Source organism: Camelina sativa, chromosome 20, assembly GCF_030686135.1.
Source record: "Camelina sativa cultivar CO46 ecotype springtype chromosome 20, ASM3068613v1".
NCBI lineage: Eukaryota > Viridiplantae > Streptophyta > Magnoliopsida > Brassicales > Brassicaceae > Camelina > Camelina sativa.
In genome coordinates, this window is record NC_141899.1 from 31,322,677 (window position 1) to 31,334,962 (window position 12,286).

The 12,286-nt window shown below is 33.2% G+C and overlaps 1 protein-coding gene, 2 long non-coding RNA genes and 2 pseudogenes across 4 annotated transcripts; 4 read left to right on the top strand and 1 right to left on the bottom strand.

Annotated features, from left to right (window-relative positions):
* Positions 1–1,016: 1,016 nt before the first annotated feature.
* On the top strand, positions 1,017–2,304 carry LOC147919686 (uncharacterized; annotated as a pseudogene).
* A 1,189-nt stretch (positions 2,305–3,493) lies between these two features.
* On the top strand, positions 3,494–5,250 carry LOC147919687 (uncharacterized). Of its 2 annotated transcripts, XR_015592461.1 has the most exons (6): positions 3,494–3,709; positions 3,972–4,092; positions 4,170–4,337; positions 4,588–4,671; positions 4,789–4,856; positions 5,026–5,250. It is a non-coding gene; the product is annotated as an uncharacterized LOC147919687 (long non-coding RNA). The 2 variants fall into 2 exon arrangements; XR_015592462.1 differs by lacking the exons at positions 4,588–4,671; positions 4,789–4,856; positions 5,026–5,250 and adding an exon at positions 4,434–4,570 and having other exon boundaries at positions 3,550–3,709.
* Positions 5,251–5,905: 655 nt separating this feature from the next.
* Positions 5,906–8,385, top strand: LOC104772812 (uncharacterized). Its single transcript, XM_087504057.1, has 10 exons — positions 5,906–6,017; positions 6,250–6,402; positions 6,481–6,580; positions 6,758–6,882; positions 6,994–7,078; positions 7,156–7,285; positions 7,384–7,549; positions 7,758–7,786; positions 7,856–8,062; positions 8,149–8,385. The coding sequence occupies exons 1-10, from the start codon at positions 5,906–5,908 to the stop codon at positions 8,383–8,385; spliced, it is 1,344 nt and encodes a 447-aa protein (XP_087360183.1).
* Positions 8,386–10,228: 1,843 nt separating this feature from the next.
* LOC147919688 (uncharacterized) lies at positions 10,229–10,825 on the bottom strand. Its single transcript, XR_015592091.1, has 2 exons — positions 10,688–10,825; positions 10,229–10,587 (listed from the first exon to the last, which is right to left on the bottom strand). It is a non-coding gene; the product is annotated as an uncharacterized LOC147919688 (long non-coding RNA).
* On the top strand, positions 10,446–12,088 carry LOC109131250 (putative FBD-associated F-box protein At1g05080; annotated as a pseudogene).
* The last annotated feature ends 198 nt before the right edge of the window (positions 12,089–12,286 follow it).

A 12,286-nucleotide genomic window follows, 5' to 3' on the forward strand; every position in this document is an offset into this window, starting at 1 on the left:
AATACATAAACTTTCAAATTTAGGTAAAAAAAATCATGAACTTTGTGAGAGGCCATTTAATACATCAAGTTTTGTTGAGTAGCCGTTTAAAACATCAAATATCGTTGATGACGCTAAAAACAACATGCCGTTAAATAGCAAAGTAACGGTCGTTAGTTGCTCAGTTATCTCATTTAACGGTATGTCAATTTTGGCTTAGTCAACAATATTTGGTGTTTTAAATGGCTAGTCAACAAAAATTGATGTATTAAATGGTCTCCCACGAAGTTCATGATTTTTTTGGCCTAAATTTGAAAGTTCATATATTTATTTAATGACATTTTTCCCTTAAAAAATTACATAGTTGTAAAAAAGAAAAAAGTCAATGGCATTGAGATTCAACAAGCTAAGTACCTTTAAACAAACAATTAATCAATATTAGTTAAGATATGCGAGTACTTTACTTGTAAAGTGATCGATTGACGAAGAAGAACCTAGTAAATAAAATTATATTGACTATTCCTTAGTAATCGGATTATGATCATGTGCTTTACACATTATTTTGATTTTTTTTACCAGTCTACTAGTCTAGTTTGACTTAATTAAACGTTAGAAGATCTTGGGGATAATAATTTTCGGTGTTCTAAATTTTTAGATGTGTTTAAACCTAGCTAGAAACACTACGTACGTAATGTTACAAATTAAAACTACTAAAATTATAACATGTTATACAAGAAATAGGATGGAAGACGTCGGTTTATTAACGTCACTTGTTAAACCGACTTTAACTTTTTTAATAAGACGGGATTTGGCGTCATTTGATAAACCGACTTTAATTTTATTATTTTTAATCAATACAATAAAAGTAGAAGGTGTTTCTCTCAAGTGTTGACACCTCAGCTTTTTAGTTGAAGGAGTAGTTGACACATCAGTTAAAATGTGTAACCAATTAAATTATAACATTAATACAAATCAGCTCTAATTTTGCTTACATGTCATAATTATATCTAACCTTTCCATTCTCCTCTCTCTTCACCATGTCTCGAGGCTCCGCATCGCTTCGAAGAAACAATCCCCAAATCGTTTCATCTGTGTCACATTTGCCAAGTTTTTTTTTTTTGGTTGGTACTTATATTGATTCGTTTGGAGCTTATATAGAGAATCTTGGGTTATGAATCTGATACATGGCCACATGGGCAAGGAACGGAATGTTACGTCAAAGGAGATTGCTACGACGGAGAATGGAGGAGAGCTCTAGAAGATGGACACGGTAGGTGTCAATAGAAGAAACAAGAATCATTACATCGGACAATGGAAGAATGGGTTGCTGAATGGTAACGGGACCATGACTTGGAGCAACGGGAACCATTACAATGGGTCTTGGCAAGACGGAGCTCCTAAAGGCAATGGAACTTTCCGATGGTCGGATGGGAGTTTCTACGTCGGTGTTTGGAGCAAAGATCCTAAAGAGCAGAACGAGACTTATTACCCTTCCACATCTTCAGGGAATTTTGATTGGCAACCACAACAAGTGTTCTATGTTGATTTGAGTTCATTTGTGGTTTTTACATGTCAGAACGCAGTTTTGCCGTCTCAGAAAGATGCTTCTTTCGTACGGTTCTTTGGAGCAAAGTAGTAATGTGAATATGACCAAGAATAGTAAGAGGCCGAGGAGGAGATTCGTTGATGGAAGAGTATGTAATGGAAAAATAGAATTAATGAATAATGGTTCTGGTTCTCTTCAATTAGATGATAATAAAGAGAGTAATAGATCATCATTAGGGCCATTGAGAATACAGCCTGCTAAAAAACAAGGACAAACTATCTCCAAAGGGCACAAGAATTATGAACTCATGCTTAACTTGCAGCTTGGAGTTAGATAACCAAAACTAATTTTGTTTTTTGTTTTGTATTTGTTTGTTTTGCTTTGTTTGATGTTGAGTGTTGTTTTCGTTGGGAAGACATTCTGTAGGAAGACCAGCACCATCACTATGTCTCATGGTCTGAAGGCTTCCGCGTACGATCCAAAGGAAAAAATTTGGACGAAATTCCAATTTGAATGATCAAAATACACTCTTCCACACCATTTTTGTGAGTTCAAATGAAAAGATTATTGTCCTGTTCAGGTTATAACCTCTCTTACTTTTGATTTCTTTTCTTGTGGTCTTGAGAAAACATATAAAAATATTTTGTTTTGTGTAAGACTCTCTGGAAACTATCTAATGTGGACGCAACAGATTATAAGTTATCGATTTGTGGGAGCGATGTCATCAGGGAGCTATCATCTCCAAGAAAAAGTGGAAGCTTTTTGTAGTTGACCAATGTTCGCTAGGCATAAACTAAAGTAAGAGCTGCATTTTAACCGCTTAATTCTGATTATTATAACTCACTCATGTGTTTATTTTTTTCCCTTAACAGGTTCTTATGAAGATGCTCCCAGCTTACTACAATCATGATAGGCAATGTGAAGACACTTTTGCGTGTAATTGACTGGCACTGCACAGAAAAATGTCCATACCCTTATTGTATTCATGTCTCTGCATTGTTGTTGTTAACATTTTCAGTTGGATGTACTGATGAGAAAATACTTGCTTCTGCATGTTCGAATTATGATAATGGGTAATCTCTTTTGTACTGGTCACTTCATCCATAGGCGGTTTGACATCAAAGGATCCTCTCATGGCCGTCTTACTACTAAACTAGAGTCTGAAATCGAAATATGACGCTCAAAAATCAAAATTTGTATTCGGATTGCAAAAGAATGGTCCAAGAATTCTGGAGGTGATTGATCCATTACTTATATGTCTTTTCACTTCTTTCATTAGTAAACCCAAAAATTCGAGTGTTTGACTTCTACCAGGCAAGTGGACAAAGACTGTGAAGTCATTGAACAAGAGAGACTCATAGAATAAAGTCTCTCAGTTGGTCTGATGGAGACATAAACTGTCTGAACGAGGTTCGACCATATGATTACTAAAGCTATTGTAAACTTTGATAAAGACACATAATGTAACCTCTGGAAACTTCTGGCAAAAAGGTTTGTAAAAAAGTTTTTGAACGAACATGAAGGCTATTGGCGGTAAAACACGAATACATTGCTCAACAAAAAGGCTACGTAAATTAATGTCAGCTCACTAGAAACTAAATTATATGTCCTTAGACTTTTATTATATAGTATGTAAATGTTGTAAAGTTCAATTTTTGACTCATATATGATAATTTTCACTTGGAAAGACAAAATATATCAGAACAAGAGTTGAATAAAAATGTACTTTCCATAGCATCGTAATACAAGCAAAAAAAAACATTGACTTTTACAAAAATAAGAAAAATTTGGCTAAAAAAAAACTAAAAAAATAAACATTAACATTAAATATTGTCAAAAACTATATTAATAATGAGTTTTGATTACAAACAAACAATATACAAAAATTATAATTTTAGAAAACACAAAACAAAAAAAATACTTTTTTAGAAAGAAAAAAAATATAGCCCCCCGGCGGGTACCAACCTAGTGAATGTAAAAAGAGGAATGTTATAAATTTCTAACTCTCCTCCGCCGTAGTATTCATTATAATCCCCCGTCTCCGGCAATGTACTCGGAGGCCCGAGTCGTTCTTTCGTCATCTTGTTCCCTTCATCCTCTATTGGTCTTCTCAACATCGTTTATGGCTCTTCCTCTATGCTCTCTCGCATTTTTCCCTCTTTCAGTGATTCTTCGTCGTCTCCGGTGAGTGTTATATAATTTGGTGTTAGATTTAGGGATTTGATTTGGTTCGTCGATGAAATTGGAATCAATTCGGCGACGATTCCGTAAAAGATTCTGGAATCGTGCTCTTTGTGTGTTTCGTGCTTGGGAATAGCTCCACATTCTGAAATCGTGTTCTTGTTTATGGTGCTAGTAGTCGCATTTAAGTTTGATTTCTGGATCTTACGAGTTCTTCGTGACGTTATTGTGTTATGTATTCTGATTTTTTGGTTTAATTACTTAGGAGTAAATTGAGGAACCTAAGCTAGAAGATGTGATGCGTACAATGATTCTGATAACTTTGAATCAAGCTTGGGCAGCTTCAGGATCTGTAATCGATCTCGTCTTTGAGAGTTTTAGAATTGGTAAATGATCAAGAAAGCTTTTGATGTGCTGTGTAGAGCTGCAACTAACGCTGGTGATAATTTCTTTGGATGCTAAGGAATATTCTCGTTGAAATGCATAAACATTGTTTCAGAATTGAAACAAAAGGTGTTGAGTTCTCTGGTGGCGAGGCTAATTTCATGACTCGTTCTTATTTGAAAATGATATGCAGAAGAATCATTTTTCTTCGGATTGTTCTTGAAAAGGTTAAAACTTTGTTTTCACGGTATGTTTCTTAATTTCTTACACTCTTGGTAACTTAAGCCAGAACTTATTGGTTTGTGTATTGAGTGATTCATTGTCTTCCCTTTATGGTCTCCAGGATGCTTATGTGATCTGGTTCAGGAACTTATTTGTTTTTCAAAGCTTTCAGTATTTAATGTTGTCTTATGATTTTTTTTTTTTATGAACTGCATTTGATTGAGAACTCTTGTGAGATCATTCACGTACTTACGAAGCCTCAGTCTGCTTGGCAGGGAATATTGTGTTCTTTTTGTTTGATGAACTCACAGGACACATATGTCATGCACTTTGGGAGACTAAGCGTGGCATTTTCCAAGGTACATATAGTATGGTATTAGCATGAGGAACTGAGCTAGAAATTGGTTGATATAGGTGTTGGAGATGGGATGATCCTATATTTTCTATGGTCGTTGTTGAATTTTTGAACATTGTAGCATGGTAATTTTCGTTGGTCTCTGCATCTGTGTGAAACTTCTATGAAGCCAACCTTCCCCGTAAAAAGGTACAAGTGTCCTTTTATCTATATTTTTTCATTTAAAGCAATAAATAGTATGATAGAGCAAGTTATCATTACTTCTTAAAGTGCTCATGAAATCAGAATTGCATTTTGGATTTGGTTTGATTCTTAAGCTGCTCATGATTTATAAGACTGTTTTTATGATTGATTTCAGATCTTACAAGAGCTCTGGTTTGAATTTGGAAGAGCTGCACACCGTGTTGCTGTTTTTTAAGCTTCAGAATTCAGACAAATAGCAAGGCTCCAGTTTTAATTATATTATGTATTTTGTATTTTCCATGATATATTTTTTTTGTTTTACAGCCATGATATTGATGTTTTTATGTACAAACTACATTTATCTATACTATTAAAGCAGAAGTACTCCCTAGAGTAAAAATGGACCATGACTTGGTTTTGGTAGGTTTTTCATTAAAAATGATTAGAGAATCACAAAATTTAATCTAATTAACCTATAGTTTCGATTTTAATAAATGACGAAAATGCCCTCGGTCGATCACTTTAAAAAAAATGGGTCGGGACGCGGATCCTTAAAAAAACCGAGAATAGAACAAAAATAACCAGCGGATCTGTTTGTACTCGAGAATAATATTTTTCGGATCCAGTCTATTATTTCATTCAATAATAGTTAATTAAGATCCCAAACAAACCCATTCCTTATAGGCAAACACCCTGATTTCATAAATTTTAATACCGAAAAATTTGAATATTTACTTAATTACCGAAACATATCATAACAAATTTCCTTTTAAAATCTTATAAAACGAATATTCATGTTACCAGATTTTGTTTAATTCCTTGATTTCCGAGGTTACAATTATGAACTAATCTTTTACGATCAAATTTTCAAAGGAATATTCGTTTAAAAGGAAAAACGAATCAAGCAAGTAAATATATTTTGCGTATATTCCTGATGTCAAATCTTAACTTATAAGTGATAACCTAAATCAAAGAATTTCACTATAATTATATTGAGAACTTTCTATTGGATTATTATACTAAAATAATACATTTTTACTTCGTTACACCAAATGATGGCTCTACCCCTTTCTTACACTCCTTTGAAAGATCTAAAACCATACAAAAACGCTTGGCGTATTCAAGTCAAAATTCTCCACAGTTGGAAAATGAATACCGCTAAACTTGGTGAATCACTCGAACTAATTCTGGCTGACAAAACAGTATGTATTTTAAATATCAATTTATTATTCTTTTGCTAATAGATTAATATCAATTCATTCTAAGAGTATTTTTTTGTTTTATATAGGGTGACAAAATAGGAGCTTCTGTCAGAAGGATCATATCAATAAGTTTGAATCTGAATTGAAGCCTGGATCTTGGAAAGTTATATCAACTTTTGGTTTGAATCTCTGTACAGCCTACTTGCGTCCTTCTCTTATAAAGTATAAGATCAGTACCAGATATGGTACCACAATTTTTCCTTCTGAAAATGTATCTGATGATCATTACTTATCATTCACATCGTTTGATAGTATACTTGCTGGAAATCTTGACAAAAATCTCCTGCTAGGTAATTTCATAATACATATATTTTGTTACTAATATAGAAGGATGATTTTATTAATAATTGTATTATTTATATTTACAGACGTTATTGGTCAAGTAGTCAGTTCTGGAGGTTTAGAAGAAATCACAAGTCGTAACAACATTACCAGGAAGAAAATTGAGTTTGAGATAAGAGACACTGAGTAATATTATAAATCTAAATATACATTTTTAGATTTTCTTTGTTCATAACAAAAAAAAATATATATATTTTTTCATGTTTATACGTTATACTATTTAAAATCTAAGAGATATAGATTTTCATGCTTATATGTTATACTATTTTAATATAATCTATGTTTGTTACAATTCTTATTTAGGGATAAACGATTATCATGTACTCTATGGGAAACCTATGCTGAAGCTTTAGATCGTGCTATCAATGATTCAAGTGATGGAATGGTTATGTGTTTCCTACGCTTTGTTAAACAAAATAGCTATAAAGGTAACAGTACGCATAGTATTTATACATTTAATTTGTAGGGCACATAATATTTACCAAATGCTATTTTTATAAAACATTTAACTACTGTATCATATTTATATTTTATTTCAGAAAAACGATACATTGAGAATGCTTTCGATTCTTCTATCTTGATGATCAATCCTCAGTTACCAGAGATGGAGGCTTTTCAGAACATGTAAATTCAAATAGCGTTAAAATTATTAATCAACAATATGTTTCATTATGATTTACTATTCCTCTTTTTCATTTTAGTCTTCCTGCGGATCAATTGGCTTTAACAATTACCAATTCTGGTGGAAAGAGAGTTTATAACCCGTCTCTCTCCAAGAGTGGTCTTGACTTTCCTTTGCAAATGATCGCTGACGTACTTGCTGAAACAGAGGTATTTTACATTTATTAATAGTCTAACAATATATTAACATAATCTGTTTTGGAAAATGTATGAGTTATAAGCTTAAGGATGTAATATTATTTTGATAGGTAGGAAAATGTAGAATCGCATGTACTATTTCAGCAATCGATACAGATTGGGGTTGGTTCTACATTAGCTGTCGAAAGTGTAATAAGAAGGTTGATAAAGAGGACCTGACAATTAAAGTGGAAGATGTCAAGAAACCAAGAAAACCAAGGTGGAGGTGTGAAACCTGTAACGAGTGGTCCACGTTGATTGAGCCTAAGTAAGTCTTCTAATTATTTGTCATATATTTTGAAATATGAATATTTGTTGGTTGATCTATTAGATGATTAATTCCTCTTTAGGTACAAATTACATGTCCACGTTTGGGACAAGAGTGGTGAAACCAAAATTTTCATGTTTGATAGTTGGGCATCAAATATTGTGGGTGTTTCCGCAGCTGAAATCCTAAATGGTTCATTTGAAGAGGTATATTTTTAAATTCCTTGGTTAGATTTTTAACAAAATATAGAATCATTCACAATATCGAATATGCAGATTACGGATCCTACTATGATCCCTGATCAGATTAAGGCTGTGTGTGGGAAGACCTTTCAATTTCTGATATGTATTGCTGGGGACAATCTTTCTGGTGCTAATGATAGTTACAAGGTTGCTAATGTCTGGGAAGGCAATAAATTCATGGAAATTAGTAATGAAGCATCTGAAAATACTATTGACAGAATTAGTCTCACCTCTGAACAGGTTTGCCTTTATTTATCAGATATAGTTTCTATATATCTATATAGTACTATCAGAAACATCTAATGTATATACTCTTTTACGTGCAGGCATCACTGATGATTACTAATGGCACTGAGCCTTATGAAACTGATCATTCTTCCAGTTCAACTCCTTCGTCGAAGCGCAAAACAGAAGCCACAGACCCAAACATTGATCAATCATCTACAAGTAAGAAAAAATGTACCGATCAGTCTACTGATATCACCGAAGATAAAGGAGATTATCCTACCAAGGATTTGAATGAAGTCATTAGCTGTGAAGATGTTGATCACGGAAAACCATAGTCCTACTCCACGTTTGGTTTCCAATTATTTTCACATTTTTCCTTTGAACAATAAAAAGCATTTTTATATGCTTAATTTAAAACTTTGTTGGTTATTTATTTGGTTCAGTTTTTAATATAATTTTGCTTTGGTTATTTATATGGTATTTTTATTGTTTATAATTTATTTGTTCTCAACTTAATTTTGTTTAAGAGATATTTGACTGTTTAGTTTTTTTCTTTACTTTTGAATATTGTAATAAATTATTTAATTTAGAAATCTTCAATATAGTAAAATAAGGATCTCTTTCAACAGAGACATTGATGATGAATAAGACTTCTAAGAATCATAGTTTCAATGGAGTATATGATGATGAAATCTACTTTGAAGTAGCATCAGTTTCATCATGTATCTATAAATGTAAAAGAAATTTATACTGATTCCTATTTTTATTACAGTACATGCGATTAGTAAAAACTGCTATTTAACTTAGACTGTCTAATTTACTATAAGTACAATATAAATATGAATTAATCAATTATAATGTATAGTTTCGATCAAATTTAACCAATGCATGTATGGATTATACACCAAACAGAAAGTTTTTTGTTATTTTCAAAGTCTTCGCCTTGATTACTTCAATTTCGAACTGACAATAGAGAAACGGATATAAATTTTGTAAGTAACTTCCAATCACTCTTCATATTCCTCTTTTCTAGATATATATATATATATATATATATATATATATATCTTTTTTTTTGGTGCAACTTCAAACTTCATCCACGATAGAAAATTTACTATATATCTATTATCTAAAATATTCTAACCTCTCACCTTTCATCATCTTTCTTCGTTCTCCAAAATAATCAAGAACCAAACAAAAAAATGGTTGCATACATAGAGGATTTGAATCCATCAACAGATAGGTTGAGTGTTGCTGTTAAAGTACTGAGGTTCTGGATACCCGAAATCATCATAATGCAGCCTACCTACATAATGTTGCTGTTGAGTGTTGCTATTATTTTATTTTATTTTATTATTGTTTACTTTGGATATTAAACATTCATAAAACACAAATTATTATTATTGATTAGAATCTTAGAACACAAACCAACAAAACTATAGTCCAATATTGCTTTGTGCATAATCGATTACGAACCTACGATCCGATATTGTCGAATATATACCCTCTTACATAGCTACTATTCAATATACTCTTTGTCTGTCTGATTTTGTAAGCAGCTATATTATGCAAAGTATGAGATTATATAAAGCGACTGAATTAGTTTATTACCGATTACGTTTTTATTTTAACTTCGAAAATAAGATAAATAACCTAACTTAGACAAGAAAAAGGTTAAAAAATATTTAACCCCGTACTGTGCTACAGGGTTATCCCCTAGTTATTAATTAAATTTTACGTCGATGAAAGTTACGTCACTTTCGTAACCGACGTGTATATATTTAAATCGGTTTATTATCGACGTGAGATATTGAAAAAACTGACGTAAGAAGCCGTATATCTTGTAGTGTTAACGTTTTATGTTTATTTTGTGAAAACTTATTTGTTGATGTATGTGCATGCAGCCCCTGTTAAATGAGACTTTATCCTGGCCGGTGCGGTGCTAAACACGCAGGATTAAGAAGTACGTTAAAGGCCCTGTACATCCTATGTGATTTCATGACAGTAGATACCTCCAACGGAGTAGCTCTTACAACTTTTGACACAGAAAAAAATTATAATAAATAATTAGTTATTAACCATATTTGAAAATAAAATGTATTAAAAAGATTTAAAAAAAATCTTTATCCAACGTATATTTCAAAAAATCTTATCGGTTTCAAATTAATGAAGAATGAATGTGTTAAAAAAAAAAAAAATCTTTATCCAAAAAATATATATCAAAAATCAAAAATACAAAAAAGAAAGAAAAAAACAGTTTCCGAATAACATAATTAGTTAGGGCTTTCTTTTGCGTTCACATGATACCATCACAAATTCACGAGTCATTCTTCTTAATCAGCGCTCTGCTTCGTAAGTTTCGTCTGAATCTGTTCTAGAGAAAAACAATCTAAGGATGCCCGAAGAGTTATATGAAGACAGGATCAGTGACTTGTCCGACGATTTGCTTGTGCAGATTCTCTTGCTTGTCTCCACAAAAGATGCAGTGACCACCACGGTTTTGTCAAAACGCTGGCGTTTTATATGGACCATGATGCCTATAATCGAGTACAAAGAAAGCAAAGATAATTTTTGTCAAAAAAAAAAGAAAGCAAAGATAATGATAGAAGCAAAAAGAGCGTGTGGTGGTTTCTTGACCAGTCATTGCGACTCCACAGGGAACCTGTATTAGACAGCTTGTGTATCAAACTCGGTCCACACTGTCCTGTTCATGTTGATGTTGCAAAATGGGTTGCAAAGGCAGTTGATCGTTTTGTGTGTAGCCTAAAATTTGAGGTTCTCTGGTCCGTAGATCCAATCAGGTTGCCTAAGAGCCTTTAGACATGCGAAACGCTAGTGAAACTGAATCTCTCACACAAGGTTCTCATAGATTCTCCTTCTTCTACCGCTCGCCTACCATCCCTTAAAAAGCTCTACCTAATCAATGTGGTCTATAAAGACGAGGCTTCTCTCTTTAGGTTCTTATCATGCTGTACTGTTCTTGGGAAACTGCGAATAACACGAGAAGAAGATGACAATATCACGCATTTTTTCGTGATAGTGCCTTCTTTACGGGACTTATCGTATCATGATTATAATTATAGTTATGTAGGAAACAGGGCTAGGCTCTTGGTTAGTTGATTATATATACTCCGGCATTAAAGAACATTATTATCACTAATTTATCAAGACACTATTGCTTGATGAAGAATATGCCTTGTCTTGATAGTGCAGATCTATGTGTTGATACCTACGCAGTTGACAATTTGGCACGATCTATATCAGCGGTTTTGTCTCTTAACTTGTTTTTGGCTGATGAAATGGTAGCTATCTCTCTTTTCTCACATGGTTTGTGGTCACAGTTTTTGCATCTACTAATTACGTTTTCTTGTTTTTTTTTTTTTTTTTACAATCGCAGCTTGTGCGTTGTAGCTTTATCAACTTCTCTCGACTTACAGAGTTAAGAATATTTCCAGTTGAATCAAGACTGGTTGGAACCTCTCACACTTCTGCTTGGAAATTCTCCAAAACTAACAAGTCTTTTGGTTAATTGGTTATGTAGGCATCTTCCTCCTCTTCTACTAATATAACTAGTAATTGAAATCGCTTCATATATAGTCCTCTCGTTTGCTTGTCCAGGAATTTACAGATAACCCCAAGGATCTCCCACTTTCATGGAACCAACCGAATTCAGTCCCCGGTTGCTTATCTTCCAGTTTCGTGATCTTTCAGTGGACAAACGGATATGGAGGACGAGTAGAAGAGAAAGAATTTGTGACGTACATCCTAGCTAATTCCAAGTGTTTAGAAAGAGCAGAAATCTCCGTTAGATCTACCTTCAATCCTGAAGAGAGACAAAAAGTGATTGAGGAATTGGAGTCGATGCCTAGGGTTTCTAAGTCATGTCAGCTTCTTCTCGAATGAAAATTGTACTGTTTCTCATATGTTATTCCTAGTATCATGTTTCCACATAAATAAAGTCTCTAGATTCGAGTTTATCTACTTACTAGAACTTGCTACTCTCTGAAAGTGATTAAGATGTCTCACATATGACCGCACTACAAAGTTCACAATGATGATACAGTAAAAAGCATGCAGAAGTTTCAAACGAAAGCTCTTAAGATACAGAGTATGTGCTCACTCTTGCCACTATGATTTGTTCTGATCGATTATTACCTTTGCCTCTTTCCATTCACCTTTCAATGTAGCTTGCTACAGAGGAACATAAAAATTCAGGTATTTATCTCTTTCACGGGT

Excerpts from the sequence above, each read along its gene's own strand:
- LOC104772812 (XM_087504057.1), top strand. The coding sequence starts at position 5,906 with ATGGCTCTACCCCTTTCTTACACTCCTTTGAAAGATCTAAAACCATAC. Across the intron at positions 7,787-7,855 it reads TAAATGGTTCATTTGAAGAG|ATTACGGATCCTACTATGAT; the intron begins GTATATTTTTAA and ends TCGAATATGCAG. Across the intron at positions 8,063-8,148 it reads TTAGTCTCACCTCTGAACAG|GCATCACTGATGATTACTAA; the intron begins GTTTGCCTTTAT and ends TTTTACGTGCAG.